General features: G+C 43.7%; 1 protein-coding gene across 1 annotated transcript in view; it reads right to left on the bottom strand.

Moving 5' to 3' along the window:
- Positions 1 to 4,148: 4,148 nt before the first annotated feature.
- The window catches only part of CTDP1 (CTD phosphatase subunit 1), a 1,764,689-nt gene continuing 1,750,339 nt past the window's right edge, over positions 4,149 to 18,498 (bottom strand). Inside the window, exon 13 of the mRNA XM_069620649.1 lies at positions 4,149 to 5,476. Coding sequence (XP_069476750.1) covers positions 5,335 to 5,476 — 142 coding nt within the window. The 3' untranslated portion in view covers positions 4,149 to 5,334. The remainder of the gene's footprint in view (positions 5,477 to 18,498) is intronic.

The raw sequence follows: 18,498 nt of genomic DNA on the forward strand, positions 1-18,498 counted from the left end.
CTAAGGTTTTCTTGTTGTGTTTTTAGTGTTTTCATCTCTTGTGTCTATGTCTGCGGGCTGCCGGCGCACTACTAGTACATAAATAAATATGTGAAAGGCACAGTGAGCGAAAAGATGTGGGAAAAAAAACACAAAACAGGTTATTATGCCATGTTCTTTCTGGAGAGGGACGCCTGCTACCATTTTTGAATTTCATTTGCAAAGAACTTGGGGTTGGTCACCCTGAGTTACCTGGGGGAACCCATACGTGGACACCATGCTCACTGTGCTCAGAGAGGCACAGTTCCACCTCACCGATGAGGCCCAACAAGGATGAAACACGTGTATGGGGTTGCTGTTGGTACTTTTGTTCATAAGGGAACTGCCATAGCATTTCGGCGCTGGACTGCCTATGTGGGTGGGACAAAGACTGATATGCAAATGGATATTTCCCATCTGTGAAAGGTACAGTGAGCAAAAAGTGATGGCTGCGAACTCTGAAAGTGGGAAAAAACCACAGAACAGGTAATCATGCCATGTTCTTTCTGGAGAGTGGCGCCTGCTACCATTTCTGAAATAAATAAGCATTGTGTGGTGATGCTTAGTAGAAAACTGTTTTTAGCCACTGTAAAAAAAAAAGAAACTTCAGAATACATTGGAGAGACTCTTCAAGGACAGAAGCAACATTGCTGCAACAGAGAGTTGTAACAGATCCTAAGTGGCATACATTCAAAAGTTAAGGTGCTTTGGCACAACCTGATGAATGCATTCCAAGTGAAAGAAAACAATGCCAGCCATATGACTTTGCTAAAGAACACACAAATTATCAAAGTCAAACGATGATGGACGTCCATAATCAGAAAGCAGTTTTAGCATTCATGTTTCTTCTATTTGAAGTTTAATGCAGATTTATAAAAATTGCTTCTAACAATCATTTTCATTATGTTAATGTGACTTGTACTGCGCACCGCTGCCATATTTCATGGTCTCCAGGCACTCTGGCGGATCTGAAAAGGAAGAGGGTTGGGACGGTAGGTTAGTAAGATTGAGAAGGGAAAGTGCAAGGGAGCTTTGATGTGCTGTTGGTAGCTTCAGTTTCGGAAAAAACACTCATTGTGTGCTGGTATAAGGTTGATAGATTGTCGTTTGTGTGATACTTTTGTGGATGGCTGTATGCAGGTGTTTCATTTGCATATTGGGTGTTGCGGAGAGTTTGTAGAGGGCCTGTGGTTTGGGGGTTTTCTCCTGAGGTCTGTCTCATGTTGCTTCTGGATGTTAGGTTTGCTGAGTTTTATAACGTTTTTGGTAAGGTTAGTCGGGGGTTGTCTGTTTTTGCCATTGCTTAGCCCTTGGGCTTGATCTTATTTCTATTTGGATTCGGGCCAGGTTCTCTTTGGGTATTTGCCATCTCGTAGGGTTCTCTTGCGTTGCAGTGGCAGGGTTTGTTGCCCTGAGGTTTTCTTCAGTTTGGTGCATCGAAGAGCCAGGTTTCTGCCAATTTCCTGAATTTCAGGTTATCTTCTGTTGTTCTTAATTCCTTTGGGAGCGAGTACCACTGCTATGCAGGAGAATACTGATCCCCAAATATCTGTTTTGAGTATTCTTTCGGTTCAAGGTGCCAATGCAGGATCTTGGTGTTCGAGTTGGTTTCTAGATGGAGATTTTCTTCTGCATAAATTCCGCTCCTTGGCCATGAATCATTGTTATGCAGAGAGTTTTTAAGAAGATTTGTTTGGTAGCGAATGCAGCGTTCTTAGCGCTGGTGTGAGTCTAAGAAGTAGTCTTGCTGCTGCGTTCTGGATTCGTTGTAGCTTCTTCATGATGTATTCAGGCATTCTGAGGTATACGCTGTTGGCATAGTCTATTTTTGACATGACGAGAGAGATGAAGGCGAGTGTCCTGTGGATGAAGGGGAAGGGAAGCAGCTTCTTGATCGTGTATAGGTGAAAGAATCATTTTATTAATGACTGCTTGGACATTTGGTTCTAATGTTAGTTTCTCGTCCATTATGATTCCGAGATTCTTGACCTCTATGGATGGTTCTGGAAACTTTCCCAGCTCAATGCGCCATAAATGTGATGGTTGTTCACTTGGTCTTTGGGTGCAATCATGATTTTGTCCGGGTTGAGTCTGAGGATGTTGGTGCTCATCCACTGGTTTAGTTCACAAGGCAGTCAGTGAGTGCTGGGTTTTGTTCTTCACGGGTGTTTTAGAGATGATTTGAGTGTCATCCTTGTTGTAGCAGATAAGGCCATGTTTTTTGATGAGGTTAATCGAGGGGGATTAGTGGAAGAGGTCATTTAGATGAAGAGTAACAGACAGCGAGGAGCCCTGTGGGACTCGACTTGTTTTCTGGGGTGCCAATTTGAAAGGCGCTATCCAGGTTGTTTGTTCTTTGTCAATAATGATTTTAGCTAGAGGAGAGTTGTGTTGCCGATCCCAATATCTCCTAGTCTTTTGATGAGGGTGTTGTGGTTGACTGTGCCGAAGGCTGCTGAGAGGTCGAGTAATATTAGCAATGAATTTGTATTGGAGTCTGCATTGGTCTTTAGATTGTCCCATATAGATCAGAGTGCAGCAGTTTTTCTTCCTCTCTTGGGTCTGATTCAACAGCCAGTTTCTTTGTATGTATTCAAGGATTTGTTCATAGACTTAGCTTTCCAGAAGCTTTGCCGGCTATGGAATATTTGAAAATCGTCAGTAGTTGGTTAGGTCTTGGATGTTTCCATGTGTCTCTTTAAGGAGAGGCTTGATGTAGGCCAATTTTGAAGGCTTATGGCACAATACCTGTTGCTAGTGAGAGATTGAGATTGTATTCCAGAGTTCTCTGGTTTAGGATGGTTTTGTAAACGTCTGGTGGGCAGGGGTCTGCTTGGGAGCCAGCTCTATTGCTTTTGCTTCTTGCTTACCAGGCTGTAGAATTGATCTGTGAATATCGGCGGAAGATGGTTTAGTCTGGTCAGTGGTTTCGGTGTTGGCTGATGAGGTGGGTAAAGATGCTTTTTGGCTTCCTTTGTACGATTTGCAGGATTCTCGCGATTCTGTTCTTGAAGTGGTCGGCAAGGTCGTTGCATAGTTTTTACATGGGGTTGGTTTGTGCGTTGTTGCACATGGATGGGTTTCTCATCTCTTTTATAATGTTGAACATTTCTTTCTGTGTGTTGCTTGATTTTGCAATCCGTTGTAGTATATCTTTTTTGCTTTGAGCATTTCGGCTTTGTATAGTCTAATCTGTCTTTCGTATGCTGTTTTTTTGTATTGGTCATAGTTTTTCATCCATTCTTGTTCTAGTTTTCTGGAGGGTAAGCGGTTTTAATGCTTTCAGATGGGGCAGGAACAATTTTCACGTTGTTTTCTTTATTAAGGGGGTGAAAGGTTTTTCAGGTGCAATGTCATTAAATGCTTCAGCGACACATTTTAGTATTGTGCCTGTACTTTCTTCTATGCTGGCTGCATCTAGAATGGCGATTGATGGTTTTGTGGCTTCCAGTTTTGCATTTATGTCTACAGTGTTAACTGCTCTCCAATTTCCTTTCAGAATGGAGGGATTGTTAGGGAGGTTGCCAGGTATCTTTGTTGCTAGTTGGATCACAAAGTGTATAATGAGGTGGCCGCTCCAGAGGATTTGCATTGGAGGTGCAGTTATGACTAGGTTTTTGTTGGCAAAGATTGTATCCAATGTGGGGCCTGCTTTGTGTGTCGATCATTTCACCAGTTGTAGCAGATGCATTGCCGCAAGTTGAATGCTAAGAGTTTTGGGTGAGTCAATGTTTTCTTCTTCTAACCATATGTTGGAGTCCCTGAGAATGATCAGGTGATTATGTTTAATGGCGATGTCGGTGATGGTGTCCATTATGCAATGCAGCAAATAGAAAATGTACGGCTACTGTTACCACATGATTGCAGGACTCTGAATCAACAAGACAGTTCATATTTCCTTTTTGCTACTTGTTTTCTGTGTTCAAATCAGAGAAATCATCATTAGTTTAAAAAAAACAGCAATTTTTCACAAAGCTTTGGGGTGAACTAAAGTAGTGTCTGTGTGTTTAGGAGAATGCACAATAAATGCACACTGAGACAGAGGGGAAGACAAATAATGAGAATGAAATCAGTGCAATAATTACATTTCTTCTTTGCGAAGGGTGTGGTGTAGACACTGAAAGACTCCATTACAAAATTGGGTTTTTATTTAATGAAAGAAATTCTGTTCTGTGGTTCAAATATGAAATAGAATGTACAAAAAGTTTACATCAGTCCTCTCAGTCAAAGAAATAAAACCCTATCTAGGATAATCTTGCACCAATTCTTCCATGAAAAACACAAATGGATGAATCCGCTGCCAGTGTGTCGCCACAGAACAGCAGAGTGCAGCGAGCTAAAATCCTGGATAACAGAGCAGCAAGGTTAAAAATCTAAACAATGCCTGTCTAATGACCCAAACTAGTACACAAATGTAACTTTAAAAACATAAATTCAATCATTATGTATCCTCTTAGAAGCAAGTGATGTGGGCTAAGTGAAGAGTCCACCACTCTTGCACATCACATTCTCCATTTCTATACAAATATAAATGTTTTTTTCTTTAAAAAAAATTCTTGTATTTTTACTCTTTATTTGATAGCTTTTGACTGTGAAAAAAGCAGAACAAGATCCATCAGTGTCCTTCTGCATCAATAAGCATCCCCATTCTCTTACTGCTCCCCTCTTTGTTGTTTCCTTTAACCACACACGCCGCTTTTAAAATGTTAGATTAACAAATTACAGACCTGTGTATTGTATCACAGGAGTTGATCTTGCAGACAGAGGTATATAGGAGACTCCTATAAGGAAGTCTGATTTGCAATCCAACTCTCAAATGTTCAGAGTTTGCAAATGTAGAAAGGATCAGATAAATTAAATATCTTAAGGAAAGGGCTATGACGGCACTAAAATGGATAAGCCAATTTTAAAACTTTCCAAAAAAAAAGGTCCCCGACTTCTTAGGCACTCAATTTGTGGGGACACTAGATTTCATATTTTTCTGGAACATGCAATAGGACCGAAACACGTCTGTACTGTGTATAAAGGCTCAGACAAGCTTTTAACCTGTCTTTGGCATAGCACAAAATGATCAGCTAAATACTTTTTCCCAATAAAAAAAAGTATATGTCCTTCTGTAAAATGCTTTAAAAACCGCTACTTTTGATTTTGTAGAATAATGTGTAACCCCTCATGTGTTGCTGGCAGGACATACGCACACGTTTTGAAAAGAAAACAATTGAAGTACTGACAGAAGGGGCTAATTGAAAGTCCATGATCTGCTATTCAAAGTACAACACAGGTACAAGTTTCTCCACTGCTGGCTTTTGTCCCATCTCACATAAAGTCATTCAACTCTGCCTCGAGGGCTGCAGCCATTTCGTCAGCTTCTGAGCTGCTTCCTTCCTCGTCTTCATTGCTCGATTCCTTGCTGGACACACTGACGTTATCCTCTTCATCCAGTTTGCGCTTGTGACCCCTTGAATTGTAAACAGAGAAAAACACATATGACCAAACCAATCGAAGGATAGATTTAAAAACAAAAAATTAAAATGATGACATGCATTTTTATTGAAGTCTTAGCTCGGATTTTGTATTTTTATTAGAAAATGTATGTACAATAAATACAGGAATAACATACAATTGGTCCCGATACCTCACTCCATGTCCCACCATGTATTTGAGGAGATTGACTCAGTAATAGGTAAACTAAAACCATGCGCTCCTGGCCATGATGTAATGGCCAACATAATTCTTTTCAAAGCCACACGCTACTCTTGGGCTTCTCTGATCCACAATTTATTTAATAAGATAAAAATACAATGAACACCTCAGTCCTGAAGAAAATCCCTACTGGTTCCTGTATATAAAAGGATGACAAACTAGAACCAAGCAATTATCGCCTCTTTGTGATTGCTGGTTGCCAGTAGTAGGAATTGTGCCCCCTCTGAGCTGAAATCATGGGTTAATACAAACAAAACACTTTTAAAATTTCAGGCTGGCCTTTATGTTATTTCAGAAAAAGGAGACAGATTATAAGGTATCATGTTCAACTTGCTTGTATTTAAATAATAAAGAAAAGGCCTCCCTAATCCTAGTCTATGGAATGCCCTACCCAACAAAACTAAACTAGGGCACTCAATGTCAGATGTGAAGTCCAAACTTAATAGTCCATCCTCTGTCAAAACTAGCCTAAGCTGACCTTACCAGAATGACTCCCTTTTTTCAGCACAAGTTTCTTCAATATGATATCTTCAAATAGTCTCTTGATATTCCTTGTGATAGCTCCTTCAGTTCTTTCAATGGCCCAGCCCTTATGTATTTGTTGCCCCTTTTTCTTCACACACTTTCCTTTTTCTCGAGATGTGCAGACAAAGTCTCTGTCTTACTCTTATTTCTCTCACAGTCGCGGCTCACAGGAGCATGCATCATGTACTCCGCAGTACTTCATATACTTTTGCCAATCACAGGGTCGAGGACATAGGTTCCTCGAGTGATCTTCGCTCTTTATACATTGTTGCCAATTACTAGGATGAGAATGCAGTGAGCCCAAGTGATCTTTGCTCTTTCCGTCTCTCTCCCTGGGTCTCCTGTCCTCTGCTGTATGTGTATTGAAGGGGTTCTGCATCACTGGGCTGGCGTTTGCTTTCTCGCCTCCGTGGTCGTTCAGGATGATTCTCTGGTTCCTTCCGTGTTGCTCTTCCGACACACTTTGCTTCTCTTTTGTGGTTTCGGCGATAAAAGGATTTTTCCGTCGGTTCCTTTCCATGCCACCACCTTCTTCCTCTGGTTTGTTGCTTGTGTTCTCCACCCATGAACAGACCTCCAGTGGTCTGTTATTGGTGTATCGCTTATGTGGCACGATAACGGTGGGGCTCTTCACTGGCCCTTCTTGAGCGTCCCCCTTGGGACTAGTATGGATTTCCTCTGCTCTGTTGGTCAGGCAATGTGCTGCTGTCCCTTCTTCTTGGTAGCTGCTTTTGGACAGGCAAGGGAGAGTCTCGCTCGGTTTCCCAGCCTCCTCGATCCGGCCGGTTTGAAAATCCAAGGTCTCAATTCCTTGTTCTCTTGATCCTCTTTTTATAACGCACTGCTGGGGCTTTCAAAGCTTCTAAAGAAAGTCCTTCCTTTGTGTTTGGTTCATATTCACCCTGCCTTCGGTTGGCTTCTTCGTGTCAGTATTTGAAAGACAAGCACTCTTCATTACTCATGTTCTTACTCTTCAGGTTGACGTTGATCTTCCGGTTTTATATTACAATAATGCCTGTAAGAGGAGTTTAGTTGTCCTTCATTAATGAAGTTGTACTAGGTTTTGGGGTACAATGAGAAGGGATTTCCTTATGGGAAAGGGAGTCCTTATCCCCAAGAGGGGAGTCACTCCCTGTGAGGTCTTGATTACCGCCTCCCCTGGGGGCAATGCTGGGTAGGGAGCTCACTTCCCTAGCCTCACAGGAAACACGCCCAACCCCCGCCCTCCGCGGGGAAAGTGACTGAATCCCTCGATTCATCACACTTTACAGCCAGATATTCTACCCTTCAGAGCCTCTTTACTCTTCATGAACTACAACAGGCTAGCAAAAGGAATGCCCCACCACTTCACATTGTCTTCATTGACTTCAACGAAGCCTTTGAGACCATCAGTCGAGACCTCCTTTGGAATACATTTTTGAAATTGGAAATTCCCCAACACCTGTTCTATTTAATACAACAATTATACACCAAGACCATAGTTGGGATACGCCTTAACTATTTGGGGGGAATTCTCAGAAAACATTCATACTAATCATGTGCTAAAGCAAGGTTGCATTCTGGCTCTGATATTATTTCATCTTTATTTATTGGATCTTCAGGATTCTATTTCAACACCCCAGAATTAACCTCCAAAGCACGGAAACTAGAAACTATGCAACATGGGTTATGCAGATGATGTTATACTAGCAAATCAAACTCAGGTGGGTCTTTGGCGATCAATAGCCTCTTTTATTGACTGTGCTAATCCTAATAGGTTCATTATCAATTTTGACAAATGTAAACTTGTGGTATTCAAGAGAAGAAAAATAAATAGGAACTGCTCCCAGGGCCTGGTCGCTAGTTAACTATCACAACAGTGAATAAAATGAGATAGCACAGTGATTACCAACTGCAGCGTTCAAACTAGAATGCAATCTCACATTACATCTAAAGTGATAGCTACATTTTCATTCATAAAAGGTTTCACCAAACACACTGCAGGTTTTTCCTTGCAGGGTGTTTGGAAAGTAACTTACTAGCATGATCCCTGCAGGAATGTATGGCTTGGAAACCTGCTTCAAACTTAAATGGGCATGGTTGCATGCCATAGAAGGGACATTTTGGAGAGGCATTTTAGGGGTTTCCCTGTGTGTCCCTATACAGGTGATTTGCTTAGTGCCAGGGCTAACCTCCTTGGAAACAGAGAAGTCAGATGTCTCTGGTTTATACCAGAATGAGGCTGACCCAAACTGATACCTTAAAACATGGGTGCACAACATACGGCCCGCGGGCCAATTGCGGCCCGTGATGCTGCTGGATGCGGCCCGGCAGGGTTGAAGACTTTCCTAATGGAAGGCAGCCCGCAAGCAGCAACGGCCACCCTCCATTAAGAAAGTCTTTGTTTTCTTCCTTGCCGGGCCGTGAAAAAGACTGCCCCTCATTGGCTCAGTCAGCACACACTACGTGACTCCTTTGAGTCACGTAGTGTGTGTGTATGCTGCACCAATGGGGGCCAGCAGTGCGGCTGACATGGCCAATAAGGCTTGATGACGGAAGGCATTTCAGCCTTGCCACGCCAGCCGCACAAAAAGTCAACCCTGCCCGCCTGCACGTCTTCTCTGCCCTGCAGCTCGCCCGCCCACCGAGTTCATAAAAAAATGCTTTGTGAACGACAGCTAGGTGGGCGGACAGCTGCATGGCAGGCTTTAGCGAGCCCCCAGCTTCACCGAGGGAAGCTGGGGCTCGGTGACCTAATCTGCCCTGGCTGGGGTGCCAAGTATGGGGGTTTGAGGGCCCGCCCCCCCAGGGCCCGCCCCCCCCTCAGAATGAAGTCAGGGCTGAGTCCCCCTCCCCCGAGCCGGAGATAAGAGACGCAGTATGGATTGCCCTTTGTTCCATCTATACCGTGTCCCTCTGGCGGCCCGGGTAAAAGCGGGGGGAAAACGATGTTTAGAAATTGTGGGACAGATGCAAAGCACCGGGGTGCACAGATGTAGAGGTGCACCCAACCCAAAACAATTTTTAGAAATGGAGGCACAGATGCAAAACAAGTCTGTCCCTCAATTTCTAAAAATCGTTTTGGGTTGGGTGTATTTGTACATCTGTGCACCCCTGATGGCAAGAGAGGTGCACAGATGTAGAGGTACACCCAACTTTTGATGGGACAACATCAGCACCTCTCAGTTCAGCTGCTACACTCTTATTGACAAGGCCCCAGCACTTCTCAACAGATGTATTTCTTTTTATTTTAATTGGTTAATTATAATGCGTGTACTACCCAGAGGTTTCTAAGCGCGGACTGAAGGAGCGAACCTGTGTTGCGCGGTCCAAGGGACCGAACCTGTGTTGCGCGGACCGAGAGACCGAACCTGTGTTGCGCGGACCGAGAGAGCGAACCTGTGTTGCGTGGACCGAGAGAGCGAACCTGTGTTGCGCGGACCGAGGGATCGAACCTTTGCTGCTCTGTGTCGCCTTGCTTCCAAGGCGAGCACGTTGCCCCTGAGCTATCCTTCCAATACTCTAAAGATCTGAAGTACATTTAATGATACAGAACCAGAACTATTGAGCAAGTCTGTCATCAGAATAACTCAACACTGTTGTGGTTATACAAGAGCTCATATATTTAAAGGGATGGAATTACTCAGTATGTAGCAGCACTATTCAATAACCCAAAGTTCTTAAGCATAGTTAATGTGAAAATACTACACTTCTCACCGTTGGGACAGTACTGCCACTTCTCACAGAGGCTTCTACACCTTGATCCAGCCTACTGCTCACATGCTCAGAATTGTCATTTCTCAGCAGGACTGCAACACTATACCATTGTGTTCTGTATGTTGAGTGCTTATTCACCACCAATGTGGATTCATGGCTCTCTCCCAGTGTCTAAATAGTAGATCTGTCTACATTCAATTGACAACAGGCATGTCCGGAGCTGCCTGCTGTCCATAGACTGAATGAAAGAATGAGCTCTCTCAGACACAAGTTATCACCCCTGCACACACATTGAATGAATATGGTATGGATCTATAGATGGAGAAACTGGAGTGACAATTCAGAGTGTTTTAACAGAAATATAATAGTCTTCCCAGATGGGAGACTGACTATTAATATACATGGGGTCACTGAGATGACCAAGAGTGAAACTGTACATTCAATTGTGAGATTACCAGCAACGGTTGATATTATGCTCGAAGGAGTGAGGTGTCCACTCAATATATCACACTGTTTGAAGGTGTGAGACCCATACTGAATGCTAGCCCAAAGAGCCTTGGCCAGAGTTTCACACTGAAGAAGAGAGCATGTGATCCGGGGATCTGCGGTCCTATAACTGCCAGTGATGCCACTTCCTGTATTTGAGCCCCCCGGGAAATTCATAAGTCGGCTCCCCTGTGCCCTGGGCTCATTGCTCCTTTCCCCAAACAGCCACGTGTTTCATTATTCTGTACTTAAGGGGCGGGGGGGGGGCATCACTGCTGAAAGCAGTCATTCCGCAATGCTGGGCACACTAAGACTGGGCTATAAATAACACGAAACGCTTAGTTGTCATTGGATTCCTTCAGTCAGTATGATAGCTCAGTGAGTTAAGCGCCTGTCTCTGGCATCGGTGTGCAGCTTTCCGTTTGGCTCGCTTAGTGAGATGATCCCTTGCCTCTGATGGCTGTGTGAACATTTGATTTTCACTACAGGGGCAGAGATACCCCCCAGGTCTGCCTCATTATAAGCAAGCGAGCAGCCCAACCCATGCCCTGGCCAAACATATTTTATAGTACTATTAATAAGGAATTGCAAAAAGTCATATGATTAACAGGAACTTAATCTTAGCAACAGTCTGTAAACCTGCTGAGCTACCCTGGTAGCCTTCTAGTTTAGAGCCTTCTACTTTGGGCATAGTGTTTGCTTGAGGGGTGGGTGTCTTGGGGCATAGTGTTAGCATGAGGGGTGGATGCCTTGGGGCATAGTGTTTGGTTGAGGGGCGGGGGCCATGGGGCATAGTGTTTGGTTGAGGGGCGGGGGCCATGGGGCATAGTATTTTCTTGAGGGGTGGGTGTCTTGGGGCATAGTGTTTGCTTGAGGGGTGGGTGCCTTGGGGCATAGTGTTTGCTTGAGGGGTGGGTGCCTTGGAGCATAGTGTTTGCTTGAGGGGTGGGTGCCTTGGGGCATAGTGTTTGCTTGAGGGGTGGGTGCCTTGGGGCATAGTGTTTGCTTGGGGCATGGTGTTTGCTTGAGGGGTGGGTGTCTTGGGGCATAGTGTTTGCTTGAGGGGTGGGTGTCTTGGGGCATAGTGTTTGCTTGAGCGGTGGGAGCCATGAGGCATAGTGTTTGGTTGAGGGGTGGTTGCCTTGGGGCATAGTGTTTGCTTGAGGGGTGGGTGCTTTGGGGCATAGTGTTTGCTTGAGGGGTGGGTGCCTTGGGGCATGGTGTTTGCTTGAGGGGTGGGTGTCTTGGGGCATAGCGTTTGCTTGAGGGGTGGGGGCTATGGGGCATAGTGTCACACTCCAAGAGTGAACCCAAAAATAAAGCTAAAACAGGCACAGTTAGGAGATGTATATCCTTTGCTTTTTGTGGAAACCTGACTCAACGAAGGTCATACTCCTCTTGGGCAACCCAAACAGCAAAGTATAGCAGTCCAAAATAATGGAATGTCCAATCAAGTGTCAATAAAATATATATCATTTAAACAGACGATATGCAATAACTAAATAGAAATAAAATAACAATGGAAAATGTGTAGTACAAAATATAAGTTTGAAATACAAATAAAAATCATTACACCTCAAAAACATTATTTTTCCATGCGTTTTAATAAGAATTGGGGGTTGAAAAGCCTCCTGCGACGCCATGCCCCACCGTGCCTACCGCCCTACCCACATTTACTTTTCGGCCCACTATAGCCATCATGTAAGGTACTTTCGGCCCTCTGTCAAAATCAGTTGTGCACCCCTGCCTTAAAAGTAATGAGATCCAGGCTATTGATTAAGGGGATTAGTATTCATTATATTGACTGTTACAGATACTTAGGGGTTGAATTTTAATCACACCAGGCATTCACAGAGTGTATATCTTCACGTGTAAGAAAGGCGGCTCAACTAACTGCGCTTATAACCAGTTTTAATCTGGAACGGGTGGGTACTGTTTGGAGGGCAGTAGTGCGCTGAAAAGCAGGGAAACACCACACTCCAGGGAATTATCGTAACAATATACACTGAAAGAGTACCAAAGGACTGATTTTATTAACTCTATCAAAAATATTTAAACTGATACAATAATTATGAATCACAATTAATCATGAATAAATCATTACTAGGAACAACAATTAGGTTGCAGGTAAAATCACATCTAAAACAGTGTAGATAGCATTAATCATTTCTACACAACACCATTCATTCATTCATTCATTCATCAACCATACTCATACAGACATACAAATGCAATAATGCTTTCACATACATTTTGGATGATACTCAATGACATTCAAAGAAAGGGATATTCAATCGATCCCTACCAGTGAAACACAAAAGTCCAAAAGCAACAAAAACATAAACCAGGAGAATACCTCACTTCTCCTGAGTGAAAATGTCTATGGCTAGGTGAATGACTCCCTTCTCCTAGCTTGAAGGTTAGACTTTAACTTGAAAGTCTTTCCTTCTTATTCAGCGCCCCCCATGTATGTCTATGTCTATCTCTCTCTCTCCCTCTCCCTCTCCCTCTCCCTCTCCCTCTCTCTCCTTGGTTGCTTCTCTTAGAGATCCTTTTAATGGTTTCTTCCTTTTTGTTGAAAAGAAAGGGAGAAAGGGAAAACTAACTCTTGGAGTGTTCCGGTGTTGAGACAACATTACTTCAAGAGGGTGTCTCGATGCTGCCGAAGACTATTTCTGAAGGATGCTCTCTGCTTACCGGCTTTCCCCCCTTCCTGTCAAACATAAATCGCCAATCAAATGGAAGAGGTTTTAACCCAACCCAGGAGAATAACTCCCTTCCCCTGGGAAGAGGTCTCCCACAGTTCGGGTTTCACAAAGTTCCCCAAATATTATGGGACTAAGTTAATAGCTCCCTTCTCTTAGTCGACAACTAGTTTATAGTAGGCTTTTCTTGACTTGAACACACTTTCAACTTGCCCCAAACGGAACTAGGGAGGGACTTACCGAGCTCTCCCTGACTCTTCAATATTTTCTGGAGTTACTTTAATCTTAGATGCATCAATTATTTAAGTTCTCTCCACAGGTTTAGTATTTTCTCTATTTGAACACTGTCCTTCAACTTGCACCCGCCGGGACAAGGGAGAGGTTCCCGACCCCTTCTTGACTCTTCAATACCACAGTCTTATTGAAATGACCATGGAGTTGCCTGACAAAATTATCTACTTCTCTCTTTGTTTCTTGTTTCACCTTCTCAAGTTTTTGTAGCCACCTCCTAGACTTACTACTGCACCTGTTAGCTTCTCTCGGGTGCCTCTTCACCGGTTTCGTGGGTTCATTCTATCACTTTCTTCTTTTTCGTCTATTTCGGGCCACTCTGCAGGCGGTAAGGGTGCAAGTTTCAGAGCAGGGGTCCACCCATAACAGGCCATGCAACCACCAGTTCCTCTTACTTCCCATGCAATCGCTTTGCGGCCCTGCAGTAGCGTTGGCAGTCTTAGCGCAGTTCATGGACTGCACTTTAGAGGAGGTCACAAGCCCGACCCCGCGCTCAAATCGGCCATTTTGAAGTGCCAGGAACTTTCATGCCGAAGTATTTGACGTATGATGAGCAAATAAAGCAGCAGCGAGCCGTAGTGGTTTTCTGACCGGTACCCATCAGACAGACAGCACCTATTGAAGTACATGTAATTAAGAAACCTTGGACAGTAAGGTACCCATTGAGAAAACCATAACGACAAGTGAGACAAACTGACGATTGTCAAAAAACAATGCCTGAAGAAGCCAAGAAAGTCCTAAAGGAAGACGAATGGTAACGTCACAAGGACCCGGACTGACTCACATATAGAAGATACTACAACCTGCGAATGACGAAAAGAGACGAAACACCATGGATAAGGGACATCATGAATCTAAAGCGAAATAACGAGGCCAAAGGTATGAAGCTTACGCCATAAGCGTGATGAAAATATGCAGTCAGTTTACACGTGTATATATGCTTGGAACTGCAAGAAAGCTGAGAAAATCGTGCGGCTTGCTATGCTTAGTAGTAAAATAGATTGCGGCAAGCGACACCTATACATAGCTACCTCGAAAAGGAGCATTTTATATAAGTATACTTCCACTGTGCACAAGAGCAGAATCAACCAAACGTTACTAAAAGGCCACAGGAGAGGAGCCCCTCAACACGAGAATCGAAAGCTAAGAGACAAGAAACGAAACTCAGACGCATGCAACCCATACCAAGAAGCCAAGGTCGCATCGGCTTACAGACAAACCATAGATGCTATTTATGAAGCAAAGAGCGGAGTATCCTGTTCAAAGAAGTCAAGATAAGCAGCAGAAGGCAGGTGGTGGGCAGAAGGCTAAATAAAATACACAAATTTCAGGGAAAAGGAGACGATTTCACGGTGTCTGAATCACGTGACCTGCCAACTAAGAAGAGTTGGGGCCTTCACACCTACGCGGGACTTGTGCCATGCATAGATATCTGAACTCTTCCCGACAGAGATACAGTCTCAAGGCCAAACCAACAAGAAATAATTGACACATGGCCATTGGGGAGGTGATTGATGATGGCAATGGTTGAAGGAAGGATGGAAGAGAGGGCGAGCACCACGCACCTGGCTGTCCATTCTGCACTCTGCCAAGCCAGTGAAAAAGTACAAGGAGGCTTGGTGCCAACCCAATCACAATGGAACAAGTAATCTGGGATCCTATAGTTTGTAGAACCAATGGGACGTTGTACTTTTAGTGACGTCCACAATAGTTACTCTGAAGGAAGGGCTTAGGTGCCCCATCTGACACTGATTACCCAATCCCGTCACCCCGTTACCATATACAGATATATTACCTATAGTAAAGTTACCTTCCTATAACCATTAGAATTGCATGCAACATTTTGAGCATTACACGTCAGTGTTGACAAGTTTTTTTTGTGTAAAAGATGCGTTTTCTATGAAGTTTGTTGGAGTTGAAGCGAGAAGGAAGATCAAGCAACAGCTGATGTTCATGAACTCCCCGTTTTTTGTAATGGTCATTAAACGGACTCCCTTTGCCAAACCATTGAGTTTTCATTATTGATTCGATGCAAGAATACGAATCTGCATCTCCATTCATATCACGGGTGCTGCTACTTCATCTTAAAGTGCTATTGGGCAACCCCTAGCTTTATGGGCCAATTGGGCTCCTGTTGCACAGCACGGTCCACCCACCAGAGGTCACGCCACCAACACACTCAACTTCAGAGTTGTTGACTGCCAGCCGATGGACGAGACGCTTGCTTGGCGTCCCTCGGTTCGTTCTCGTCACTTCACACTGCTGCTTCGACACAGCCTTCGAATGCCATGTTTTCAGTCTGCTGGCTTTTTGGCAGCTGTCTAGCTCGCATTAGTTCTCCTTCCGGATGTTGCTCTCCTTGTCCTCCTTTACTGTTTAGCTTAAGTAGCCGGGACTGCCCCAGAGTAACGTCAGTTTGATTGACAACAGCTGGTTGAATTCTCCACATGCTTGACAGTAGTGTTCTTGGTCCTAGTACCCATCATGGTGAGACTGACATTACAGTGACACAGTCTCAGACTTTACCAAAGGTAAGGAAGGGTTGGGTGTTGGTCTTACTCTGCTGGGTTGAGAGATAAAGGAGCCGTGTCCCAGATGCACGTCCTTGTCCCCAGGAGGGGAGCCCCCCCCTACCCATGTTATCTCCCTTAGGGGGACTACCAGTTAGCGGCCTCACCTCCCTATCCTCATGGAAAGGTGCTCCCCTCTGGGGGAAGTGGCGCCATCTGAAGGATCGTCACAATAGGGAATGTGCTGGTGCTTCCAGTTCTGAAAAGTAAGCGTTAGTGATTTATAAACAGTGAGATTTTCAGAGGTCACGAAATTAGAATGAATAGTTGTATTTCGTTTTCGGTCTCACCTTTACTAGAGCGCAACATTGGCAATTTGGGCGTTGTTACGATTCTGATGCCAGTTATTATTAACTGTGTTACTGCAAGCAATATCAATATGCTGCTATGGATAGTATAGTGTCAGTGGGTTTTTAGTGAAAGGAGTTGTACAAAACGTGTATCTATATTTTTAAATTTACAACCTGACATGCGTGTTTATAAAGTTGGAGATCACAGGGAAGACAATATTTTACATACAGAAAGCGACTATATGACTAAATAAACATGTAATGGATAATTTAGGTTATTTTGTATGTAACAATCTGTATGTTGTATGTTTAGGCAATAATAGCACATAACTTGATTAATTCTGTGTTGTGTGGTTAACCCTGTGCAGGTAGCAAGTTCATGGAGTAATCCACAATCGTCATGGCATCCTACATCTGAATGAAAGAAAACTTGTGAGGATGAACCAACGATTAAGTTAAGGCACAAAAACAAGTAATGCAAATTTATTGGGTCAGAAATGTTCAGACTGACCTGAGAGAATGTAGCAAACAAGCGAACTGATGTACGAGATTTAGCCCATATATGAGGCACAGTGAATGCATTGCATTATCATATGTTCTAAAATGAAAGTATTTAAATTGCTTTCCTTTTTCGTGGCCTAATGTAGAAGGTATAGACATTCTAAAGAGGTCATGTTGTTCCTTTCCATATTGGTTTGATGGAGGATTAATTATTGGCAATGTCTTTCTATAGTCTCATGGTTTGTATAATTCTATGTGTGTTTTTTGATGTTGGTTTAAAAATATAATTTTCTGCCAATATTTTGTATTTATATTTTAAAAAGATCTAGTTTCAGAATTTAAAAAGCAACGAGAGGGGCGATAGTTTTGTAATCACTGGCATTTAAGTGAACAATATTCAATGCCATCTTGTCACAGAGGGAGACTCCCGTTTCTTGGCACAATGCGTTGATTGCCCCTATATATAAGAAAGGCGGAAGGGATAGCTCTAACTACCAGCCAATCTCCCTCAAAGATGGAACAGGAAAGCTGTTCAGTAAGGTCATGCTAAACCACATGCAAGCCTTGGCGGATATTAATTATATTATTAGTGTCTTCCAGGCTGGATTCAGGAGGGGTAGAGGTACTTTGGATCAATGTTTCATCCTATTTTCGATAATCCAAGGTATACTGCCCTGTCGAAAATGAAAGTATATGTGTGGTTTTTGATTCTAAAGACCGCATTCGATTCAGTTTCCAGAGCAAGCTGTGGCAGATTTGTTTGGCACGCAAGTCCCCCCACCCTCCATACTTGATCACCATAATATCTAAGCTTTACTCAGACACCAAGGCCTATGTTCGCTATGGCATTGGTGGGGAATTAACGAGAACCTTCGATGTTGAGCATGGTGTCAGGCAGGGCTGTGTCCTGGCCACACTTGCATTCAACATCTACAGCCAGGAAATTATAAATGCACTGGTAAGTGGGGCAGGGGCCTGCCCCAAAATGGCCTCGGATACCCAGCTTTATTATATGCATATGATACGGTTTCGATTGCTACCACACCGCTCGGTCTACAGAAATTCCTGGTTATATTTTTGGGTAAGTGCAAGATTTACAATTGGAACTGAACATCAGTAAGACTAAACTGATGGTGTTCAGACCCCAATTTTCAAAGTATGTCCCACTCAGGATGGAGGTGTCCCAATAGAATGGGTTGAGCGTTTTGACTACCTGGGAGTCAGATTCCAGAAGTGTCCGGGATGGGTGACTGTGGTAGACAATGCTACCCTGACTTTGAAAAAGTACAGCAGAGCCGTTTTATCCTTTTTCAAGTGACACAAAAGCAGTGCCATATCGCCGGCCTTCAATTTATGCAACAGGAAAGTACTGCCAGCAGTTCTGTACGGAGTTCTGGGGTCCTCATATCTTGGGAAATTGGTCATAGGAGAGAACACATTTCTGAATAAACAATTGTTAATCCCGTTGGGTGCCCCCACAGCAGTGGTCCACCATGAATACAGCACCACCCCAGTCAGTGCAGAAACTATATGTAAACCGGTCTTCTGTGCCATAGCAAGGACTCAACCGAGCCTGGGCCAGTGTAGGGATGCAATTTCACATCGTATTTCCCTTGATTGGGTGGGGGTGGGTATTCTGAAATGGCTGGTCCACGTCAATAAAATGTTTCACAAAATAAATGCACCTGAGTTTTGTGGTGACCCACAGTCCAT

This window comes from Ambystoma mexicanum, chromosome 5q (assembly GCF_040938575.1).
Source record: "Ambystoma mexicanum isolate Mex_15411 chromosome 5q, UKY_AmexF1_1, whole genome shotgun sequence".
In the NCBI taxonomy this organism is placed as follows: domain Eukaryota; kingdom Metazoa; phylum Chordata; class Amphibia; order Caudata; family Ambystomatidae; genus Ambystoma; species Ambystoma mexicanum.